We start from the raw sequence: 25,175 nt of genomic DNA, 5'->3' as shown, positions 1-25,175 counted from the left end.
CAAACTAGCCAAAACAGTGCAAGAAAATTCAAAAACACCTCTAAGCTGTGATGATTTCTCCACATTTTTCACGGAAAAGGCCAAAGCTCTCGAAATAGAGCTTAAAAACTCGGCGTTGAACGTTCCCATCGAACCTCGGTGTACTAACGATGCCAACTCTACAACGGTTTGCACCATGGCAAAAAACAAGGCGAGCTGGGAAACATTTGATCTGTACGACCAACACACGATTGCCAAGACGCTCTCAGGAATCAAACCTAACAACCACTACCAAGACCCTCTGCCTGCAAAATGTGTAAAAGAAATCAATCACATCCTGATTCCAATATGGACCGAAATAATAAATGCGTCACTGTCAGAAGGGATTCTTCCCGACTGCCTAAAAACAGGCCAAGTCGTTCCCATAATCAAAAAACCCACAGCAGATACATCAGATCCAAATAACTTTCGCCCAGTGACCAACATCCCTTTACTGGCCAAGCTGACCGAGAAATGTGTGCAGAACCAACTGAGTCAACACATCACTAAATTCTCCTTGCTAGATGAATGCCAATCAGGATTCAGAGCAGGGCACAGCACTGAAACAGCGATTCTCCACATTACTGATGACGCATTACAGGCCCTTGACCAAAATCAAGCATGCTTACTGATTCTCCTAGACTTGTCATCGGCATTTGATACGGTAAATCATGAAGCATTACTGACCAGGCTACGGGACAGGATGGGAATATCGGGAATAGTGCTGAAATGGTTCGAGTCCTTTTTACAGAACAGAACACAGCGCTTCATGGTTAACCAATCAATCTCACTTCCTTGCCCTAACACAATTGGAGTCCCTCAAGGATCGACACTATCCCCAGATCTGTTTAACCTATACGTCGAGCCACTCACAGAAATTCTCCAAAAATCTCAAATATCCTATCACATGTATGCTGACGACACGCAAATTTACGTAAAGATCGGATCCATAAAAGAATTAGAATTAATGAATGAGACACTAAAAATGGCACTTCAATGGTTAACGGCAAACCACCTGAAGCTGAATGCACATAAAACAGAGTTCCTACTAATCTCTCCACCAAAGAGGAATACAGAAATAAAGGAATGGATGAAAGTCGTGACTGCGCTAAACTGCACCCCAACTCTTGTCAACTCAGCCAAATCTCTAGGAATCATCTTAGATGAGAATCTAGACATGAAAGCCCACATTAACTCAATGGCGAAAAGTGCCCGCTTTCACTTGAACTACCTAAGAAAATTGAAACCATTCATCACAGAGTCAGACCTCAAATTGGCAATCCAATCCTTAGTTATCTCGAGGATCGAATATGGGTGCACCAACTTGGCGGGATTACCAAAAATGTCCACAGCACCATTGAAAGCCTGTCTTAACGCTGCAGCAAGACTTATCACCGGAACCAGGAAATATGACCATATATCCCCGCACCTAAAAGCATTAAACTGGCTACCATATGAAGCAAGAATCCAAATGAAGATAGCATGTATCACACATAAAGCATTACACGACAACACCCCAAGATATCTAGCAAAGAAAATTCAGTTGTCCGGTGGCAACCGACCTTCTAGGAGTGCTGGGGAGCTGCTACTACAACCAGCCTTCTTCCGAAAGAAGAAAACCTATGACAGAGCGTTCTCGGGAGCGGCCCCCAGAGTATGGAACTCACTCCCTCCAAACATCAGGAAGATCCAGAATCTGGTAACATTCAAACGGGAAGTGAAGAGCCTGCTGATGAACAGATACATTACTTAGCGAAGATCACTGATCATAGATCTGCTATAATACTGCCTTAGTACAGATCTTATACGCCACTAGATTGGGAGGCACAGGCAATACTAGAATGGAACACATATCCTATGATACTAGAACAACCCAAAGGCCAATAGGAATGGAGATTTGACTGAACAGGAGAACAGCATCTATCATGAACTTATACCGTGCTACCTCATACATGAACCTATACCGTGCTACCTCACATTTGTTATATATACATGTTTTGTTATTATTTAATCATAGCATATTTACTTACGCTAACGTCACATGTGTTACGAATATATATGTCATCTACCTCAATGCGGTTACTTGTTAACTGCTTATACATATGCTAACCTTGTTTCCTTTTCTTATTTCATGTTAAGCGCTCTGATACCCACCGGTCTTGTCCGCGCTATACAAAACTTTTAATAAATAAATAAATAACATGTCGCTTCTTTGGTGTGATCCATTGTGTGGAGGCGCTCGGGAGTATAGTACCAATAGGTCGCGATCTTGGTGAGAGTGTCGGTGAGTCCCATATGATACGCTGAATGCCGCACTCTATAATAGACTCCCTCCCATTCTTTGTGGCTGAGTGTCCTACCCAGTTCCTTCTCCCAGCAGGCCCTATCAGCACTATATGTGTGCGCGTATCTAGCCAGCAGCATTTTATATAAATCTGAAATACATTTTTTGTCTGTTGTACGTGTAATCAGCCAGTGCTCATAGAGTAAGAGATGCCGAGCAGCTACCGGGTGTACCTGTTCACTCAGTGCCCAGTGTCGTACCTGGAGGTATCGCAATCTCTCCGACTCCGGCATACCATATGTATGCCTAAACTGAGTGAAGGGGATAACTCCCTCCGGTGTGTACATATGGAAGAGGCAACGGCAACCAGCAGTCCGCCACCCAGCGTATGCCGCCGAGTCCATACCCGTTGTGAAGTCGGGGTTATCCACCTAGGGCGTGAGTGGGGACGGGAAGGTGGTGAATTCGTGTTTGATATTGGTTTGGTCCCAGACCTCCAAGGGGACCCTGGTTATGTAGGATGCGTATAGATTAGGGGTCCGATGTTGCTTTCGGAGAAACGGGATTTCCTGTAAAGGTCTGCCAGCCACCGCTTGATCTTTAAATAACCAATGCTTCTCGGACTCCCATCTACTCCACTCCACCAGAAGCCGCTATTGGGCCGCTTGGAAGTAAAACATAAGACCCGGCATTCCTAGCCCCCCTCCTTCCGCCGGGAGCATCGCTAGCCATAGTTTTAGATTCCATATAAATTGGGCCAATTCCGACTGAGTTTGCTGTATCCAACCCATTGGTGGCCAGAGAGGAATAGTGCGGAACAGCTATAGAATCTCCGGCAGGACGGTCATTTTGACCGCAGCGATCCTACCCAACCATGATATTGGAGCATGTTTTCATCGCCCCAATTCCTGCCTGATTTTCCGTCGCAACAGTGCATAATTAATGTTGACCGTGTCAGTGAGTGAGGCTGCCAGCTGAATCCCCAGATATGGGATAGCCCCCCTCTGCCCAATGGATGGGGAGCAAGCTCTGCAAATATTCTCTAGTGGACTTCTCCAGCGACCGGTCAAGCGCCATCGATTTGCCCATATTAACCTTAAAGCCAGAGCATTGAGCAAAAAGTTCCGCGAGGCAAGTAGGTAGCGAGTCCCGTGGGTTGGCCAGCGAAATCAAGACGTCATCAGTGTTAAGACTGATCGTATGGACATAGCCCCCGAATTTGATCCCCGTTACCCGTGAGTTACACCGCAGCCTCTGCGCCAGCGGCTCCATGTAGAGGGCAAAGAGGAGGGGCGACAAAGGGCACCCCTGCCTCGTGCCTCTCTCAATGGGAAATCAGGGAGACGTGTACCCGTTAACACGAACCGTGACCGTTGGGAACTTGTAACAGTTCATGACATAAGTGCCGTCCGGGCCAGGGGACTTCGCCACCTTAAGGCGCGAGATGGCAGATATAACCTCCTCCGTGCGAATGTCACGCTCGAGGTGGTCGGCCTGCTCCTTCGTAAGGGTAGGTAGCTGGACAGAGTCAAGGAAAGCCTCCCCAGCTACATCTTCCAAGGGGGAGCTGGTGTAAAGGTCGGTGTAAAAAGCACTAAAAGTACTCACGATGCCAGGGTCATCTGAAACACTCTTACTGTCCGGCAGTAGAATTTCCTGTACATTCTGTTGACGTCGTGTTTCGTGCAATTTATGAGCTAGCAGTTTCCCACACCTATCCCCACCTGTCTAGTAGGCGTGCCGAAGTCTCAGCGCGGCAAACTCCACCCTGTCCTGATCGATAGCTGCCAATTGTTGCCTCACTGCTTTAAGTTGCCTCCATATTCGTGGAGCTTCTGTGCGCTGGTGCATTTGCTCCAACTCCCTCGTGCGCTGAATGAGCTCTTCCCGTTTGCGACCGTGCTCAGCGTTGTCTGCCGCGGAGATTGCAATAAATTCCCCCCGGAGAACCGCCTTCAGTGCCGCCCATTGTGTAGAAAGGGAGGTGTCCGTGTTGTTATTATGGGAAAGGCAGGGATGTGGAATTCCTATAGCCCGACGCCCAGGACATATTGTTTGGGGTCAAGGGCAACAAGTTTTAATGTGTATTTTGTCCTTGGGACAAGTAGGCCCAACAACCTACAGCACAAACCCTTTGGCTGCCAGTTTGCAGAAGCACATTAAGGGCCAGGGAAGGGCACTGCCTGAAGTTAAGTTATTATTTGTGTGCCAATGTTAATGCTGTTCAAACTTGTATTTATGGTTCATTAATTGAAATCCTTTATTATTAGGGTGAGCGCTCTAAGTAAATGTAAGTTCTGACTGCACTACTGACAGTGGTTACAGTATAAAAATGTGTACTCACGGTTTCAAAGTTTAGCAACATGAGGCTATGCATAATGCTCCCAGAATGCTCTCTGATTAGATGCTAATATTTGCAGAAACTTGAGAGAAAGATTAATGACTCTTTGCTTTCAAAGTAGGAAAAAGAAAATTTTGCTAAACTACTGTGAAATTTCAGGTACCGTTTCTTTGCAGCATCATTTAGTAAAATGTGTTTCACAAAAACACTCATTGGAAAATCAGTGTAACCAGCTTCAATAAGATCACGAGAAACATAAAAAAATAAACAAGCATTGGCAAAGCCAGTAGGTCTGACATTCGTGGTCAGCCCTCTAGTTTTGCCAATACGTGACTTGTTTTGGCATGGTTTCTGTAAAGCCTTCTTGATGTGAGAGCTGCCGGGCCCTCACCATTATAACAAACATTGGCAAAATCAACAAAAAAAGGTGTAAAAAAAGCACACACTGCCACATCAGTTACTGCCACTGAACAAAACCACCCTGTGTGCCAATATACTCCCCTTGAAAGAGCCCAACGCCGCCACCCACAGCGAAGCCAGTTGATACGGAGAGAGAATTTTAACAAACACAAAAGGTTGTGGTCAACGCCAGACCAAACTAGTGGCCCTATTACTAAAGAAAGTCTCAAAAGTGCAACCCTGGTATATGTCCTTGCATTAAGTGCAGCTATATGGCTTTTGTGGATTCACAAGAATCTACAGAAGTAGGGCAAGAAATGCACTCCCAGAAAATATCCGTGAACTGCAGTTTATCATGAGCAAATATGCATGTGCAGATTTGCTCATGCGAAAACCCGAGTGTCTGCAAGGTCACCCTCCCATCAACCACTCTTCTCCCAACTCTGGAAGAAGGTCTACGTCCGCCACTGTCAGGAGCAAATCTCCAACACTTCTCAGCATGGGAAAATATTAGAGAAGAGTTGTTAAAAACCCCTAAAACATGCAAGTCGGTAGATCTGCACAGACCCAAAGGGCATTCCAACCCTGGATCCACCACTCACCACTACCCCCAGTCCCAGCATGCAGATCCGCAGAAACACGGCAACACAAAGGGATTGCTGGCATTCAAGAACCACCACGGCATGAGCCCTCGCACAATCAGAGAGGCTATACAAAAGCTCCCATACAAAGAGATTGCTACCACAATCAGTTGCCGAACCACTTGGCACTAAAGGGACAAGTGGATTTTGTTACAGGACAAGTAGATTTTTGAAGCAACTTGCCTCATGGACAAGTAGATATTTTAATAAATTCCACACCGCTGGAAAGGTAATCCGTGTTGACGCGCTGTATCTTTAGCCCTAACTCTTTGCGGTGTAGCAGAGTCTCCCTAAGGCGCCAGGTCTGCTGCGCGCGCTGGAGCGGTGGGAAGGCCAGCACTACAGTCACCGGGGCATGATCTGAGAGTGAGGCCACTCCTATTTCCACCTCGGTCGCTTGCGCATGCATCGCCGTTGTCGCCAGCAGGTAGTCTAAGCGGGCATAAGTTTTGTGGGCATTAGAGTAGTATGAGTATGCACGACTCTGGGGGTGGAAACTGTGCCATAGATCTTTGAAACCTAGGTCTTGGAGATGGGATAGTCCCTCTGGATAAAGGGTGCTGGTTTGCGATGAACGCTGGCATGACCTATCTAGGGAATTATCAAAAACCAAATTTAGGTCCCCACCTAATAGGATATGTTGATCTGGAGTGGCTGTAGCATAGGTGAGGTCAGAATGGAAAAGCTTCTCCTGACCCTCCTTAGGGGCATAGATGGAGCCCACCGTGAACGTGTGGTCCCCCAACGCGAACCTGTATGTCAATAACCTGCCCTTAATCTCAGCCTCTTTCTGTATAATCCTCCCTTTAAACCTCTGGGCTACCAAAATGGCTACACCTGCTGTTTTAGTAGTACCTGAAGAAAAAAATGGATATGGGAACTTCCGAGACCGGAAGTCCCTCTGCAAAAGGTGTGTCTCCCGCAGGAGACAAATGTCAGCCTATGAGTTCTCAAGGCAAGAGAGGACCCTCACATTTAAAGTGAGAACCTTAAGGTCTGTGGTCAGCATCTAATCTATGGAGCAACAGAGTGGAAAAGTATCACCCTAATACTGCTGAAGTGGAAACCAAAAGCATCAGCTCTTTCAAAGGGACAAGACATATCGCGGCCATCTCGGCCCCAAGCGCAAGGTGGACAAGGGACACTATACCCTCCCTCGAACCCCCCCCAAATACACCCCTCCCAACATGAAACCAGGCAATCAGAAACAAGTTGTCCATCATCCGTAGGTGATTGGAAATATAGTACCATGGGATAGCTCAAGCACTTCTCAACAGCCCCCCTTTCCCGCCAACGGCCCAGCAAGAAACAAACAAGCAAATTGCTGCGGCCCGTCCTTGAGCTCAGTTAGGATGAGGCGAGGTCAGATCAGAGGAGACCGCCTCCACTGCAGCACGTTGACCTTCCAGAATCTCGGCTGTGTGGGGCTTCTTGACACGACGCCGTCTGCCTTGCATACGCCACCGAGGCTCGGAATCATCCGTTTTCCCAGCTGGGTCCACCGCGTCACTCTCCCCAGCCGGGGGGTCTATACCCAACAAGCGGCAAGCGGCCGACAGGGAGCGGAGCTGGTATAGCTTATTGTCCAGTTTGAAAACCAGAATGAATGGATGGCCCCAGCTGTAGGATATGTTACGCTGCTGGAGGTGGGATGTGACGGGTTTAAAGGTTCTGTGCTTCTGCAAGGTGGGGGCAGATAAGTCCTGAAACAGTACTGGTGATTAGCCCTGAAAGGACAATGGGTGCAACGGACGAGCTTTTTGGAGGATCTCTTTAGTGCGGTAGTCCTGCACACAGACCAGAATGTCCGGCCGAAGTAGGGCGCGAGGGTCCCACCCTATGTACTCTATCAAGTCGGAGGTCGGACTCTAGCGGGCGCCCCAGAATGTGATTGAAGAGTTCCCTCATAAATTCGAACAGATCCTTGGTACCTTCAGTCAGTGTCACTCCACGGATTCGTACATTATGGCGGCGCGAACGGTTTTCTAGATCCTCCAGATGCGTTTGGAGACCAACCTGTTGGTCATGGATCTGCAAGATTTCCTGTTGGAGGGCCTCAATTTCGGTGTCTTTCCCGTCGCTCTTTCCTTCCAATGCTGCCACCCGTTCACCTATGCTATCCACATCGCTGCGGACCTCCTTGACTTCGTCCGCAAACTCCTTTTTCAATGTGTGAATGTCATCCCTTAGTGTCGTGGATAGCGATTCCATAAATGCCTTAGTGATGGGCTCCGAACCATCACTTCGGTCCGGCGTGGATTGAACGGGATTAGAAGCAATCTCAGAAGGTTGCACGGTTGTCTGGGCCTTAGCAAACAGATCTTTCAATGTCTTATCTTTCCGCACTCTAGAGGAGGACATAGCGTTTTGTGTGCGCTACAGGGGCCCCCTATCCAGCACCCCACTGTCCGCTGCCACTCAGAAAGTGCAGGAGGCCAAACTCGCTGCTCACCCCCTCCACCGGCCAGTCCTAACCAGGGAGAGCAGCACCACAGGTCACCGACCCGATTGCATCGCTGCAACCAAAGATTGCAGCCTCTATGTTCCCCAACAGCCTCCGGCCCTTCCTCGTAGTTGCCGTGTCCACAGCCGGGCCACCCCACACCTCAGTCTGGGCCCCACCAGGATCTCAAATAGCTCCCCAGGCCATGCCACCAGTGAGACTTCTGTGCCGCCCCACTCACCGGTGACTCCACAATGCCTTCTCTCTTGGGCTCTCCTGGGACTCCTGGCACTCCTCCAGCCGGCCAAGCATCAGTTCTAGCTGATAGCCCCCCGCTGGACTGCTCCACCTCGCTGCCTGGGGGTCCCCACGTTGGGATCTGCTGCCTTCGAGGTTCGCGGCTCTCGTCCCCAGCCGGCCTTTCACACCAAGGGACCCAACCCCCCGGTCGGCGCACTCCTCTGGCTCACCTCTCCGACGAGGTCTGTCCCGCCGAACTTCTCCCAAGGGTGCAGGCGTTTATGGCAAGGGACCAGCTTCGGCGCACAGCGCCAGGACACGACTGCCCTGCCCCAGTGGGCCACCACTCCGGCAGGCCTCGTCTGATGCTACTCGTGGCGGGACCTTACTTCGCTCCCCAAGTCTATCGTCTCATTGGGGTATTGCCAGCACTCCACAAGGCTTACCGCACTCTCCGCCGCCGAGCCACTCCACACCCAGGGCCGGAGGTTCTCCTCCCAAGCTCCACAGGGGAAACACGGTCCCGCCCAGCTCCCGGAGCCTGCCGTCTCGCTCCTGCGTCGGTGTCTCCACTACGAGAGGGTCCAGAGGGTCCCCCCACCTGACGGATCGCTGCTCACTCCTTCCCTTCCAGCCAATCGGTACCTCGATTCTATGCCGCTGGAGACCAGCACCACGCTGTAGGCCCAGGATGCAGCTCACGCGTGGGAGGCCGTCTCCCTCGCCTTACTGTTAGGCCTCCCCCTTGCCTTACTGTTAGGCCTCCCCCTTGCCGTACTCTGAGCTCGCAGTCATCCAGGCACTCGGCGTCCACCGCGCTCGCCAGGTGCCACCAGGCGCTCCTCCGTTCCTTCGCTGCCTGCTTGCCACCCAGGAGGGACCGGGCTCTGCCGACAGGCCCCGATCGCAGCCGCTCGCTCCGCTGCTCAAAATGGCGGCGCGGCCCTCCACTTACAGCACTCCCGGTACCCTCTCCAGCGTCTCTTCGCGGTTGGGCCACTGCAATCGCTCCCTGGACTCGGCGGAGACTCCACGTCCACCACTGCTTCGCGGGACCTCCCGCCGCCGCAGATCTGTCTCACGTGGGGCGAGCACTCCGTTTCTTGGGCCTCACTCGGCGGTTCGGGGGAGGGGCGTGCCAACTGCCGCGCCGTCGGACATTCCCGATCGCCCTCTCCAGAGGAGCTCCCGGGCTGCTAAAGGTTTCCTGGTCAGTTCAGCACTCAGATCTGCTCTAGTGCTGTGATCCGGAGACCCTCGACGGCGGAATGCCGGTGCTGTTGATTGGCCGTCGTCGGGAGCGATGGAACAACACGTCCACTCACGCCGCCATCTTGGCCATGCCCAATCCTGAAGTACTTTTAAAGAAATATCCTTGTCACATCATTTTTTTGTTCTCTGTGTTAAGTTTGGGCAAGTCTAGATTATCATAACAAGTTTTCATACAATTAACATCTATTCAAGGTTTTCATATGGACATTCATAAAAAAAATAGCAAATTCTTTAGTACTTTCTTTGTTTGCCATGCCTACATTCCAGATAAGTGAAACGATGGGATGAATTATTTGTTTATTTCCTACATTCTGTACAACTGGCCACCCACTTTTCTCTTCATCTTCTCAGTACAATTGTTTAGTCCTAATGAGAGCATATTCAGCCTTTTTGATGCAAAATGTATTAATATTATTTGTTTTTATTTTTATGTGGTTTCTTAAACTGTTACCCATCCCTTTTGTTTTTTGTCGTAGGGTCTAATGGTTGAAAATTCAGTCTAAAGACTCCAATTTTTATAGTTCTTTCTTCTTAATCTACGATAATTACACTATAAATATTCTTTAATGCGGCATTTTAAACCTTCCAATACAGCCAGCTCCTCACTGATTAAACCAACACACGCCCCTGCTAGTCAAGAGTCTCATGGGGTGAGGTGCTTAGATGTCCAATTTCTAAATTCATAACATTTGCATTTTTGTGTGTGGGTTATTGAAAAGGTCCAGCATGCATTAAATGTGATCTTCAGTTCCCGCTAATTGTTCACCTTGTGGCATCACCAAACTTATTGCTTTGACATTAGTGTGCCCATAAAACTACTGTTTTGCATAACTGAGCACCTGTAAATACCGATGCAACCAATGTCGAATGTAATGTTAATATTTATTACAGCTTTTGGAACAATGGAAGGCAGAGTTGACCTGATCAGGACCTGAGCTTGTTACACGCAAGTCACAGGAGAAGTTAGCTGTAAGCATTTAATAGATGGAGCTATCCTGCTGGCTGTTAATAATTGGAATCTGATAAGAAATGCTTTGCTATTCCATGTTTGGTGCCACAGAGGTTTTGTTAGAAGGCACTTGTTTAATGGAGCATTTAAAACATTAAAAGCAATGAGTTTATTTTCACTGCATTGACAATATTAACTGTTAATTTCACAATCTGTGACCATCAGCTTTAATGCCATGTTGATTAATTCTTTTCTTTCTTAATTTGTATAGAACATGTTTGGATACATCTGGCAGTATATTTACAGAAACTTCTTGAGATGTTGGTTGAAATGGATATGGCGACATCTAACAGGAAAATGCGAATTACAACGTATTTTAGACGGCACAAATGGTGCAAAACAGACTCACATGATAGGTAACGATAATATAGAATGGCCTTTGCTTTTCAATGGGTTACATTTTGGGAAATATTTTTAGTTGTGGATGAAATATTAAGATTTACGTAAGACTGGAAAGGAAAGATGTTATTCATGAAGAAAGTTTTATAAACAAACTGTGCACAGACATTTTCCTAGAATGGGTTACCAAAATGTGGTTGAGTGGTTTACAGTTGCATCTATAATAGTTGGAAATTACATCTATGTTTTTTGTAAACTAGATATATTGTGCCAGGTAATTTATCTTATCTCCTCCTATCTCCTCTTTGTGCTGATGAGTGTGTATGAAGATTACTTTTAAACGTTTTGATCGTTCTCTTTTTTTTCTGCTTCGTTTACACATTTTAAGGGGATGTATTTGTGATTTAAAGTTCTATTACATGTTTAAAAACAACGTTTGTACATTCTCTTCTCATACCACAAGTTAAAAAAAAATAAGAACAAAGTAGTAAATTACAATCAAAATCGTTTCTTGTTAATTCATAAATCATTAGACCAGATTAAGGAAGTGCTGCGGAGTGCAGCAGGTGTTTACACCTGCTTTTTGCACCAGTGTACCACTGTTGTGTAACAGAAGGGTCCGCAGTCACTTGCATGGTATGGCTCCTTCTTTAACACCCACTGTGCAGAAAGTGTCAAAGAGGCAATCCCTCATTTGCAGTGAGTGTGACTACCCACACATAAGGAAATGCCTTTGCCTTTTCTCCTATGATGTAATGCTGAGTCTGGCACGAGGGCTAAAAGACTTTTGGGAAGCTCACAAAGTGTGCATCGCCTAGGAAGTGGTGCAGTTATTGCCTTACTAGTGCCAGTAATCACTTCTTCAACCTTTGAGTATGGAGAGTTGGAAAAAATTAAATATGAAATTCGTCCATAAAGTATGAAAAGATAATTAAATCGGAAAACTCTGTCATACCCCAGGGCTGTACAGGAACACTAACAAACCTATATTTGAGCCACTAGTATAAAATACATCCTGTTTTAACTCACAGGGGGGTAAAAACAAAATCACATTTTGCACTTCCCATTTCTACGGTGCCTGTTGTCTATTTTACTATTAGACTATTGCTGCCTAACTAGCATTTGAAATTCTTTATCTGTCTCTAAATCCATATATTTTGCCCACAGTATTTTGAGTCACTGAATCAAAAGCTGTTCAATAACATGTAAAACCTTTATGAATCTAATTTCATTTAGCATAGCACAAGATATTCGTTGCTGAGGCAAGATCTGCATACAGCTCTTAGCACATTTGGTGTTTACTTCGAGGGATGTCTATAAACAAAGATCACTGATCTGTATTTCAGTACTGACTACCTACTTGCAAATCTGCAAGGCCTAGAGTGTCTTTGCAGTGCTTTTGCTTAAGTCCCAGTAACACCACTCTGTATCATCGTGCATTGGGTGTGTGAGGTGCGAAGGCCACTGCAGGTCCTCCAGCGCTAAGTCACATGACCGTAGAATTTCCAGGGCTCAAATGATGGAGAGCACCAGCCTGTTGCTGTCTGACTCCTAAATCCTAGGAAGGGGCAGGAAAGGACAGGAAGTGCTGAGCATCAGGATGAATGCAGGCTTTGACCCCATCTGAGTTTGGGGTGAAATTGAAGAAGCCCCACTCTGTAATCCAAAGTGTGTGTTACTGCGCTGCAGTCGATGTACTAGACCTATCTTTGGTACGACTCATTCTGCTATCCCTTCTCCCTCTGCACCTGGTCGGACTCTGGCCCAAATGCCCCGGTGCGTGAGTGGTCCATGCATGAGAGGTTTCTGAAGATGCACATCAGATTTCCTCTCTCAACTAAGGCTCTTTGATGAATCTGTTAGAAATAGAGGGATTGCTATTTCACTATGAAATGTGTATTTGGATAATATGAAAAATATCAGAACCAAAAGGATGCTTTGTTCAGGGTAAAGTTGCTAAATGTACACGTTTTGATGGTTTTTGCATTGATTAAAGTGTATTTATCATAATATCCTGTTTTATTTTCTTAATTCACAGAGAATTCATTAGAATGTTCAAAGAGTAAGGTAAGCATACATCTTAAACAATATGGTTCAGACTGTGGGTTGACTTGGAGGTACACCACGGCAGTATTGCCAATGCATTTGCAAATGCTGCCCATCAATTTAGGTTCATTTTATTTATTTATCCCCTCTATATTTACTATGGACACCCTGCAGATTGTAGTAGAAAATGTCTTCGAAAGTCATCAGAAAATCTTAGGCTAATGTGCACACATTTGAAGATATGAACAGGAGCAACTCACTCAGCCTCCCAGGGTGTACTTTCTCCCTGTCATAAAAAAATGTTACAGAGTAACAAAATCCCCATCATAGATGGAGTTTCATTGTTTCATTTCAGCAGGACTTAGTTCTTCATGAACTCTTGATTGCCGTACATTCAAAATTTAGGTTTCTTGGTTTGACCATCAAAGCCCTTCTGGCTTAATATCCACACTGCACCTAAGTATGTTTAATTAGCACAGGGTTTCCATATGAATTTTACCTCCACCAGAACTCATTCCGACAGTATTGTTTCTATATACCAATTTTTTTCTACCCCACATTGATGTTCAATCTTTGCTCAAGGTGTTTTTCTACAAACAAAAATGTACTGCCACTCACTCCAACATATCAGGATTCTGCTTCTCTGCAGATCTAGGAATGTTCCCGGCCTTTATAATTTCGACCTCATTCACAGTATTGCCTGTGTAGACTAAGGCTGTTTTAGGTGTATCACCTGGTGCCATGAGTGCAATCCTAAACAAAGAAGTAGTTAGATTTCCACTCTTCTGAATTACCCAATACCCAGAACCGGGACCCTCCAGTGAGCAAAAACATGTTCATATCTTGCTTAGCTAGCATGCCCTTCATGCCTGACACCAGATTTCTTCTGTTTGTCATCTGTAATCCATATAATTCACTACAATGTCAGATTACCTCGGTTTGTCTTTTTTAAAAGACTTTTATTTATGTTTTTTATTTTTTTATTAAAAGTTAAATATTTATCAGGGATCCCCTTTCCATATTTACCTGCTATAAATAATTGTTATGCTTTACATTTTCAGTGACGTCCACCAACTACCAGTTAATTACTTACACATGTTATTTTAGGTGGATTCTTACTGACCTGTGGTTTACGTAGGCCAGCGTTAAGACAATTAGTGTTTTTCGCTTTAGCTAATTGTTTTTCTACACTTTGGTTTCCAATGTTAATATGGTCTATAGTGTCTGTCCCAAATAGCTGTCAGATACAGTTCCTCTTGACATGTCTGACCTTGACATAAAAGGTCACATTCAGACTTGCCAAGTACTTCTTTTTTTAAAATAGAAAATAATCAACTTGAACAGTCATAGCTTACTCTTGGAAGTTTAGAAATGGGGCCAAATGTACAAGGAGACAGATCGCAAAAAGTGATCGCAAATTGCACCCCAATGTTTTGCCCCCTGTCTTGAAATTCGCAAAAAAATCCTATGTACTAATCAACTGCTTTTCCAAATCTGCAGCTTCAGAGAGTCAGAGAATGACTTGCTTAATGCGTGTTAATTAGGCAGGTCAATATTGACAACACCCTGTGATGGACTGCAAACATGGGGCAGTGGTCTGCAAAGAACAACAGACCATCATTTATTTATTTGCATTTCCAAATGGGATTTGTTTTTTAAAGCAGCCATGGTCCTTAAGGGAACAGTTGCTACTTGAAATAAATGCATAAATAAAGTTTTCCTTTTGAGAGGATAAAACCAACTCTCAAATGGAAAGCAATCCAAAGGGGACCCCTTATCCTTTGCTTATGAGTTACCACTAAATGTGAGATGTCTGTAATTTTTCAATGGTTTGCAAACCAAATTACAGTCATAAACTATTGAAGCAATACCATACTGAATGGCGGTTAGGAGGAATGCCCCTTCCAAATTGCGAATCGGTATGGAGGAATGCCATTTTTTAAAACCTTTCCGAATTGCGATTCAGTGTAGATCACTAAATCCATTTTGCCTGTCAGAATGCTTTTCCTATTAGTAAGATGGGTTTAGTATTTTCTTTTTTTAATTTGTGTTTTAAATTCTGTGATTTTACATATCACAGGATTTGCAAACGCAACATGATTTTATGCCTCTGGACCTTAAATACCACTAGTTCAGAAACAACACTCCTCAATTGTGTTTTCTAACTTTTATTTAGGCTTTCCGGTTTTCAGTTTCTTTTTTTGGTAAATTCTGGTGGTGTTTTTTCAGTGTTTTTCAGTGTTTTCCAGTGATTTCCATACTTTAAAAAACAGTGCTTTTCAGTAATTACTCATTTTCGTGCCAAAAAAATCAACTGAAACAGTGTTTTACCGGTGTTTATGGAACGCTTTGCTCTTATTACTGCTTTTTCCATTTTCTTCAGAAATTGTATACTGCTCTACATTTCAGAAGTTAATACAGTTATGAAATACTTTCCATTGTCCTTTGATTCTGCAGCTCAGATTTAACAAGCATTTGCAATGCAATAGGTCTCGCATTTATGCGAGTTTAAGCTATTGGCATTGTAAATGACAAAGCCTTTTATTTATGTTTTAAATACGAAAACAAAAATGAAAGGCATTGTTATTTGCAATGTCAACCGCTCAAACTCGCATAAATGCGCGACCTATTGCATTGCAAATGCTTATTTTAAATAAAAGCGTAAATTGGTCACTCAGCTTTTGTCAATAAATATACGTAGAGATTTGTTTTAAATGCTATGATGAAATTGCAGTGTGGCCGAAGGGGCATGTGCAAGTCAAAAAAATGGGGTTAAGAAAAAAAGTATTTGGGGCTTTGTTATTGCACTTGATTTTTTTTGCGTAGGAAGACCTAACAAGACTTCAGTGCACTGATATAATCTGATGTACTAAAGTGAAACGGTTCTGAAATACACTTTAATTTTGAAGAGACCATTTTTACACTTTTGCTGCAAGATGGCTGTAAAAAATTGGATGTTCCTAAAGTTGAGCGGTGCTAATTCCTTTCTTAAACTTCAGTTAACCTCCCAAAAAATGCGGGGGGCGTGGCTAGCAGCCGAGCATGCAAGACGTGAGCTGAGCTAGCTCCGTCCGAAATCCCCTAAAATATTATCTAAATATCCTGAAACCTGGAATCAGACCCATATCCCCACACCTGTAAGCCACGGGAAGACCACTAGCAGCGCTAGGAGGGCTTTAGGGAACCCCGGAACGCCCTGAAGAGAAGTCCGCATCGGAACGGTATCGGGGCCTAGTGGACAAGGGGACGCCTCGGCACACAGTACCAGCGACGGCGGACCGGAAGTGGCACATTGGCGGGAGAGACGGAGACATCTTTGGCCGCCACTGAACCGCCAGTGAATGCAGCCACCGGAACACAGAAGGAATCTACGAGACTATCCTGCATAGCGAGCGGTGAGGCTAGAGGATACGGGTAGACATTGGCCGGCGGTGAAAGCGCAAGCGGGCCGTGGACGCACCGGCGGCAATCAAACTGAGGGAGGCCGCGTCCCCACACCGCCGACCAGCGGGAGCTGATGCCGGGGACCTGCAAACACATCTGCAACCGCACCGAGAGCTACTACCAGAAGGCGGAAATCAACTTACCAGAGCGAGGCAGACACGAGGGACGTCACAAACGGGACCGTCGGGAAACCGGAAGTGAGGCCCACTAATACTGCATAAGCATCGGCCCACAGTGCAAGCTGGGATGGCCCGAAATTGAACCGGCTGCGAGTGGAGCGTAGGCACGCACATCCGCACTATCAGCGGGAACTAGCGCTGGAGGTCTGAGATAGCGCGACCTGGAGCCCCCTGCACAACCTTCCTCGACCGACTACGACTAATCCGCCGGCACACCGCGGTACGGAGAGTTACCGACAAGCCCCACGAGATAGGGAGCATTATCACTGGGGACAGTGGGAGAAAGAGAGCGAGCCCGGAGGGGCACTGTGCAACGGCTCCGGACCCCAGACGGTAACCACGATGACATGTTGAGGATAACACTGCCGGGCACTGATATCACGGGGCCGAACACACGAGGGCATACAAGCCCTGCATTCCCACGGATGAGAGCGACGGACAAGCGCGGAGCTTGGAAGGTACACAGTCGGGAACTTTAAGCAGCTGGCACAGTGATTGCCCCATAATGCCTGCGCCCATTTAGGCACCTGTTCAACGACACATGCGACCCCAGACCGAGTGGAACGCCTCCCCAACTCCCGCCCCGCTCTCGTGAATAGCGCCGAGGGATCTACATACCACGCCGAGACATAGGCGAGAGGCCAGTAAAACGGAGCGCTCCATATAGACCTCGGCAATCTGCTGGAAAAATTGCTCTATATGAAACAAATGGGCTGGACCTCGTGCGACTGCAATAACCTGACCTCAAAGCGATAACAGAGAAAGTGCAGATTTCCTTACAGCGGACACAGGAGTATGGCACACGAAGTCCACGGCAGCTCAACTAAGGAGTAACAGGAGTGCCACAACAGTATTGCTATCTTTCGCAATACAAACGCCCCGGGGAGTGGCAGGCGTGGCGGTGGGAACCCGCCACACATAGGGATTCCATACTTGAGCAGGCCTCCCCAACATCTGACCACAAGAAACGGACAGGACTACCCTCGGCGAAGGCGCCAATCTAAAGTGCAGCAGAAAAACGAGCCACAGCACCGGCCCAAAGAACAGGATCACGCGGCGAACAATGGGACGGACCAAAACACGTCAACCTGATCCAGTATCACATACTGTGGTGCACTCCTCTGGTTCAGAGGACCCGCTGGCCTCATTCAACGACGACATAATCCCCCAACCGGCATGAATGCGCAGGAGGCCAAGCTGGACCTTATACTTACCGAAATTAAGGCCTCTAGAGAAGCACTTGAATCACAAATATATGCGATGTCCACGGGCCTCTCCCTTCTGAAGGATGACCAAAAAAAAATGGCAGAAAAAGTGACCGAACACAAACTCGCCCTAGCAGACCTGATCCCCCAGCAAACAGAACATTCCACACGCATTGAGGACATGGAGAGACAAATCAGAGGATTGAGAGACAGGGTGGACGATGCAGAAGGGCGCTCGCGTCGCAACAACATACGCATCCTGGGTGTGCCGGAACGCAGCGAAGGGGTAAACGCAACACGATTTGTGGAGGACTGGTTGAAAACAATTGTAGACCCCGCAGAACTCACCCAGATGTACAGCGTGGAATGAGCGCACAGAGTGCCCCCCAGATCGCCGAAGCCAGGTGCCCCACCACGACCTCTGATAGCACGCCTCCTACACTTCAAAGACAGGGACGCGATACTAAAGTCTGCGAGGGAGAATGGCCCAAAAAAATATGAAAATCAAACAGTCTCCATCTACCCGGATTTCACTCCAGCTGTGTAAATGTAAATGTAGTATACTTGTAAAGCGCACAGCTGCCCCAGCAACGGGGCGTCCCGGCGCTGTATAACTCTGGGGAACCCGTCCTGGCTTTCCCTGAGGGATGGTCCCTTGCTGGGAGTCCCCAAGGTGGAGCCAGGCATCCCCGGAATTGGTGGGGCCGTTGTGGAGATTAGGCAAGCTAATGCCCAGAGTTGCCGAGTGGAACCCCTGATTAGAGTAAGCACCGAAGCGAGAATTATCGAGTCCGCTGACCAAGGTCCACGACCCTGCCGCGTCGGGACTTGAACCCTGTCCCAGGCTGACTTCTGCTCTCAGGCCTGCCGCCTCTAACCAGTGAGCCACACTACTCCACTGTGCAGAAAGCTAGGGCATCCTTCGGGGGAGTAAAACGCGCCCTAAGAGACCGTAATGTGAAATATGCACTCTTCTTTCCCGCACGCCTAAAAATAATTCATGACCGCAAAACATATTTCTTTGATACCCCCGAAGAGGCCTCCGAGTGGATGGAGGTAACACTTACACCACCCCCGTCCCAAGACAACCGACCGGACGTGCCACATGAAAGACAGTCCGACAACAAGGGAACAGACTTGAGCCAACAAAGAGCCCCAGGGAGGAGGAGCTACGCAAGCAACCAATATGGCCGCATAAGCTCCCGGCTCCGTCGACCTCCGTCGCTGGCGGACTTATCCTGAACTTCATCCTGACCTCCCGCCAGACTCCTGTGTGTCTGAATCGTTGCTGAGCCCAGGGGGGGCAATCCCGGAGTTATTCTCGCCTTTATTGACGAAGTTACACCGTCTTTCATTTTTGGGCCTCCTCCAGTGTGTAAGCCGGGGCCTCGAGTACTGACCCAGCCGGGTTTCAGTTGAACAACATCGGCCGCGGGTGCCCGGCAGAGTCCGGTCTCATCGGAGTGGAACATATTCTCCATCCTGGTGGTGGTCTTTGGTCCCTGCGAATACTGGATGAACGGCGATGAGACGTGGTTGCCACGGTGGGTGGGGGGCCAGGTCCCGGGACCCTGCTGCAGCCCTCGGGGTCCGCGGGTGGGGCCCCCGCTCTCGGCAGTGGTGTAACGGTTGCCAAGCCTGTGAGTCGCCGGTCGCCTCCGTCCTCTCCGCGCCTGTTGGTTCCTCCGGGGTTGAAGATTTGCTTTGTTGTCGTTCACGCGGAGATGGATCGGACGGTGTGTGGACCGACCCTGGGGACCGTAATGGCCGCCATCGGGGTTCTTCACCTGCAAATGGAGGCTGCTCTCCACAATTTGACTGCACGCCTCGAGACTGTTTGCTTGAGACCGGGCTCCAGCCTTGTGTCAGACCTGCAACATACGGTTACCCCCGCGAAGCTTGATCTACCTCGAGAGGAGAACCCTGAATCTGTTCTGAAACTGGTACCAGTTGTACCCGCACGATTACAGCGATACGTTACTGGAGCCCCTGAACACCTAGCAAGATCGGCGAAGTTATCGCCCGCACAGGACTCACTTCTTCCTTCTCTTTTGGAGACCTCCACTAATATTTTTTGGATTGACTTTCGTGTATCCGATAGACTTCGAGACTTAACCTTTTTGACTCTTTCAGGCTATATTGATCTCCTTTTCCAGCAACGCTTTGACTCTTTTGATACTATATTGGTTCTCCTGGATGGGGTTTGTGCAATGGATCTTAAGGGCCAGGGCTGAATTTGACTTGAATTTGGTACAGTGACTTTCTTTTGACTCTGCTGGGTTGTATCTGTGGGAGTGCGGGCCAGATCGAATTCTTATTGTCTGGGTTTGGTGTGACTGCTGCGATCGAACAGGGATTTGTTGCCTCTGTGGTACCAGGGACTGGGCGGGACGGTCGTTTCTCTGTCGGTGGCTCCCCTATTGGTTTGCGTATTAGTCTGTTACAACTTGCTTAATACCACAGTAGGGGATGTCTGCTTTTGGCGGGGGAGAGGGGAGTCCGGGAGCCCGTATCGTCTTGTAATACATCTCCTCCTCCGTCTTTTCCCTTCCTTGGGGTGTAGTTTAAGGGGCGACAGGCACGCTGCTAGTGGGGTTAGGTCGTAGCCATCTGCAGGGGTTTAGGGGGGGGGGTTATTTTTCCTTTATTTTGTTCTATGACCTTTCTATTCCCTTTTTCCCTTCTTCACAAGAGATGTGGCATATTCTCCTGATCTTTTTGTCCCTCATAACCGGGTGTCGAGTGTTCAATTTGCGTATCCTGTATTCCTGGTGGGCGGGTTTTGATAAGGTTTGCTTATGGTTATCTATATCGTATTGTTTTGCCTCAGCTCTAAGCTGGTATTGATATTCTTCAGAAGCCTATAATTGTACTGTATTTCCACAATTCCTTCGCCCGTTCACCGCTGTAATATGTCCCACCAAATGACACCCGTTATGTACATTTTTACTCTTGTGTTATAATCAATAAAAATATACAGCCCCAGAAGAGGAGGCCTCACAAACTGTCCAAAATGGAGCGTCGAGCGGAGGAAACTCACTGGAAATAGCGCTGCTTACGACTAATGCACTGGCAGCACATGATGCACACGTCGGAACGGACACGAATAGCCAAGCCAGATCACGTACGGCAGCATCGGATACAGACGCTAGTTTACAATTGTTCCCACGCGTCACGGCCCAGGAGGCGGAAGGCCTTTGAACACTGGCACAGCGACCGAAGTGTGGTAACGTAAATTAACACCTCACTGACTGATTGGGGGTGGAGGGGTCAAGGATCCAGGACACATGCTGTTGATAGGGTGTTAAGTAACAGTGTATTTGGTACATAATAGCTACGAGCGAACGACTGGCACAATAATAGCCAGGCGAAGGCACAATTACTTTCCGTTCATACCCCAGTTGGGTATTCTGGTTTGGTCCGCCACGGTTTTGGGGTGGGGACCTTAAGGTTGGGGAATTGCACACAAATCTAGCACTTACAATGTACAACAAGGTGGCATGTTTGATAGGGACATGGGCAATGTCTCACGAGAGGGATACTCGATGTAATGTTGTCTGCTAACCAATATAAGATCTCCACCTGGAATGTGAGAGGTATGGGCTCGGTACATAAAAGACATAGAATACTAGCTCAACTGAACAGGCGACAAATAAACATAGTGTACCTCCAAGAGACACACTTAAATGGGGCGGAGGGAGCTAAATTGTTAAGGAAATGGAGAGGCCAACTTTACGCCACGGAATATTCAGCGTTCTCCCGGGGAGCGGCTATTTGGCTTAAAAACACTGTCCCTTTTACATTAGTGGAGAAAAGGATAGACGGGGACGGACGATATGTGTTCATCCGAGGGATACTTGACGGCACATGCATAGTACTGGGCAGTATATACGCCCCCAACTCGGAACAATCGAAGTTCTTTGATGAGATTAGCAGAGTGTTATCGTACTGGGCGGGTCACGAATGGATTATAGGAGGGGACTGTAGCGCGGTCCAGAACCTTACACTCGACGGGTCACACCCACCACTGCATGCGACGGATAGTAGGAAGCAGGCAGTGGCGTTAGCGCAGTGGGCGAACAGCTGGGAACTGGACGATACGTGGAGGGTCTTGAACACAACTAATAGGGAATACACGTTTTACTCTCCGCCCCACAAGTTACACACCAGAATTGACCGAATATTCTGCTCTAGGACATTGGTGGGGTCGATTGCATCGGTACTACATATGGGTAAGACACTGTCAGACCACAACCCAGTGGAACTAACCATACGATGGGGGAGACAGTCCACCCCGATACTGACATGGCGTTTATCACCAGGTTTGTTAGAAGACCCAGTATTCAGATCCACATTACTAGAAGCAAGCACAAAGTACTTTGACGAAAATGAAAACGCAGCCAGCACCAGACAAATTGAATGGGACGCCTTTAAGGCGACCGTGCGCGGAGTAGCTATGGGGACGAAAGTGGGTGTAAAGAATATAGTGATGGAGAAATTGAGGAAAGTGGAGGACAGCCTAGCGCTGCTAGAATGCGAAGCTGCAAGGACAGATGACAATCTCACGCAACTCCAAGAGGCCCATGTACAACACGCGGAACTTTTGGAAGAACTAAGGTTGACACACACAGGCTGACAGAGCGGGCACATTACTAGCGAGACTAACACGTAACACTCCGGAAGGCGCTCCTATAACGCAGGTGAAAGACCAAGCAGGAGTGATAATACGGACCCAACTGGATATAAACAATACGTTCAAAACTTATTACACTGACCTTTATAGTCCACACACATCGCTTTCAGAACAAGACTTGGAGTCCTTCCTCTCAAACATATGCATCCCACAACTAACCGCTGCGCAACAAAAAGATCTATCGCAACCCATCACGATAGCGGAAATTAGACAGGCCATAAAGGCGCTACCAAGGAACAAAGCACCTGGGTCGGACGGCCTCCCGGCTGAATTTTATTTGACATATATCGACCTACTAGCCCCCATTTTACACACATTATATAGAGAAGCACTGGGTGGCATCGCCTTGCCAGGGACGACACTGCAGGCACTGATAGTATCTCTGCTCAAGCCAGGGAGGGACGCTTTACAACTAGAGAACTACAGACCCCTGTCCCTGGTAAATACGGATTATAAAATCCTCAGTAAAATCCTAGCCTCCAGACTCTCCCACTACATACCAGATATGGGACACCCAGACCAATGCACATTCGTACCAGGCAGGAGCACCACATTAAATTTGAGGAGACTGAGCCAACTAATGACTCAAGATGACATGGGGGAGAGCACCGAGGGATGTACATCCCTGGACCTCCGTCAGGCCTTCGACTCCCTAAGATGGGGTTACATGTTTGCGGTAATGGGCAAATTCGGCATACCACCTGAATTCATAGCGTGGGTAACTTTATTGTACCATGGCCCCACCGCACGCGTCCGCACCAATAAATGTATATCTGACCAGTTTGCAATAGCGAGGGGCACACGGCAGGGATGCCCGCTATCGCCCCTGCTCTTTATACTCGCACTAGAGCCTTTAATGATTAAAGTGAGGACCCTGGCAGTTACAACAGGGATTACCAGATGTAATACTCATCATATCATCTCAGCATACGCGGATGATATCTCATTCCTCAAAGACTTAACATGTCCGCTGACACCGCTTTCGGAGATCTTTAATGACTTCCGAGGACTATCTGGCCTCACGATTAACGAAGCAAAATCGTATGGGTATAGTTTTCATAGGTCTATAGAAGACACACACATACAGTTCACACCATATCGATTCCAAGTAGCGCCCACGACCTTCAAATATTTAGGCATACAAATATATAGGAATACACGGGATCTATTGGAAGGCAATCTTGGTAAAGCCCCTAAACGCCCTGAGGACGCAAGTCCGCTTCTGGACTACTCTACCGATATCAGTGGCAGGCAGGGTAGCGATCTTTAAAATGGTGGTGTTGCCCAGATTGATATATTTTTTTTTACAAATCTACCATTATTAGTACCCATGTCCTTTTTTAAGACCCTGAACACGTTGCTAACGGAATTGGTATGGGGTATGGACAGAAGACGCATAAGCCTAGCTAAACTACAACTCCCTACGGATAAAGGCGGTATGGGAGTCCCAGACCTGATTGCATATGGATATGCGTGCCAGCTCCAGTGGTTGGCGTATTGGCTAGCAGGCCGTAACCTTCACGAATTAAATATGACAGAGGCGGACAGAGATAGAGGCAATACACACTGTTTGTTGCTTCCGAAAGCCAAGATACCTGACTCAGCCCCGCCCCTGCTTAGATTAGCGATTCAACAATGGAGGATGGCGATCAGATACACTAATAGACGTACAGCCTACGCACCCACGATACCGCTGTTGGGCATCCCCTTGGGATCTGGGACGCTGACGGAACGCACGCTGCGGCCGTGGCATGATGCAGGTGTTACATACATAGGAGATTTTTTTTCAGAGGGCAGACTTCTAACACACGCAGACTTTACTCGCTTACATCAGACCCCGCAGTCGTTGTTCCTACTACACGCGCAGATCACACATTACATAACCACACACTGGGCAAGAGACAGCATTGAACCGGCCACAAATACACTACTCACTATGCAATATCTGATTGGGTCGCTAGCCACTTAACGACGTGGCTGACCACTGGTATCAGAGCAGATAGAGCTGTCTCATTACAGCCACTTCGGGCACGCTGGGAGGGAGACTTAGGCAAAGGTCTTAGCGACAAGGAATGGAGAAAATCCTAAAATTACCGAAGAAAGTGTCACGCAACCCTAAGTTCAAATTTATTCAACTCATGATTATCCATAGGGCATATCTAACCCCTCACAAGTTATTTTTTTATTTTTTTATTTTATAGCACTTATAAGGCGCGCAGCTACCCACAAAGGGTTTCCCGGCGCCGGAATAGCAAAGCACATGACACAACTAGAGAGAGAGCAATCAACAGGCAATTATTTGTCGAACAACCAAGTTTTTACGCTTTTCCTGAATCTCATATGGTTTTCTTCCTTGCGTATATGGATGGGCAGTGTGTTCCAGAGAGTTGGACCCAGATATGAGAAGGATCTCCCGCCCATTCTAGCCCGTTTGTACCTAGGCACCGCGAAGTTCGCTGCTGTACATGAACGGAGGCTGCGATTGGGGAGGTAAGGCTTAGCAAGATCTTGTAGGTACCTGGGGGCAGTGCCAGCTTTGATTTTAAACAAATAGTTCAGGGTTTAAAGCGGATCCGATTTTCTACCCTGAGCCAATGCAGGTCCCTAAGATGTTTGGTGATC

The 25,175-nt window shown here is 47.4% G+C and overlaps 1 protein-coding gene across 2 annotated transcripts in view; it reads left to right on the top strand.

The window, feature by feature from the left end:
- The window catches only part of ELMOD2 (ELMO domain containing 2), a 162,326-nt gene that overhangs the window by 23,779 nt on the left and 113,372 nt on the right, over positions 1-25,175 (top strand). The window contains exons 2-4 of one of the 2 annotated variants that reach the window (XM_078676869.1): positions 10,530-10,607; positions 10,859-11,003; positions 13,025-13,053. In XM_078676869.1, the coding sequence (XP_078532995.1) occupies positions 10,862-11,003; positions 13,025-13,053 (171 nt within the window). In that variant the 5' untranslated portion in view covers positions 10,530-10,607; positions 10,859-10,861. The remainder of the gene's footprint in view (positions 1-10,529; positions 10,608-10,858; positions 11,004-13,024; positions 13,054-25,175) is intronic. The other variant, XM_078676868.1, reaches the window with a different exon arrangement.

The sequence above is a fragment of the Lissotriton helveticus genome, chromosome 2_1 (assembly GCF_964261635.1).
Source record: "Lissotriton helveticus chromosome 2_1, aLisHel1.1, whole genome shotgun sequence".
NCBI classification, from domain to species: Eukaryota; Metazoa; Chordata; class Amphibia; order Caudata; family Salamandridae; genus Lissotriton; species Lissotriton helveticus.
Note: the sequence above shows the minus strand (reverse complement) of the source record. Positions and strands in the feature narration are given on the sequence as shown.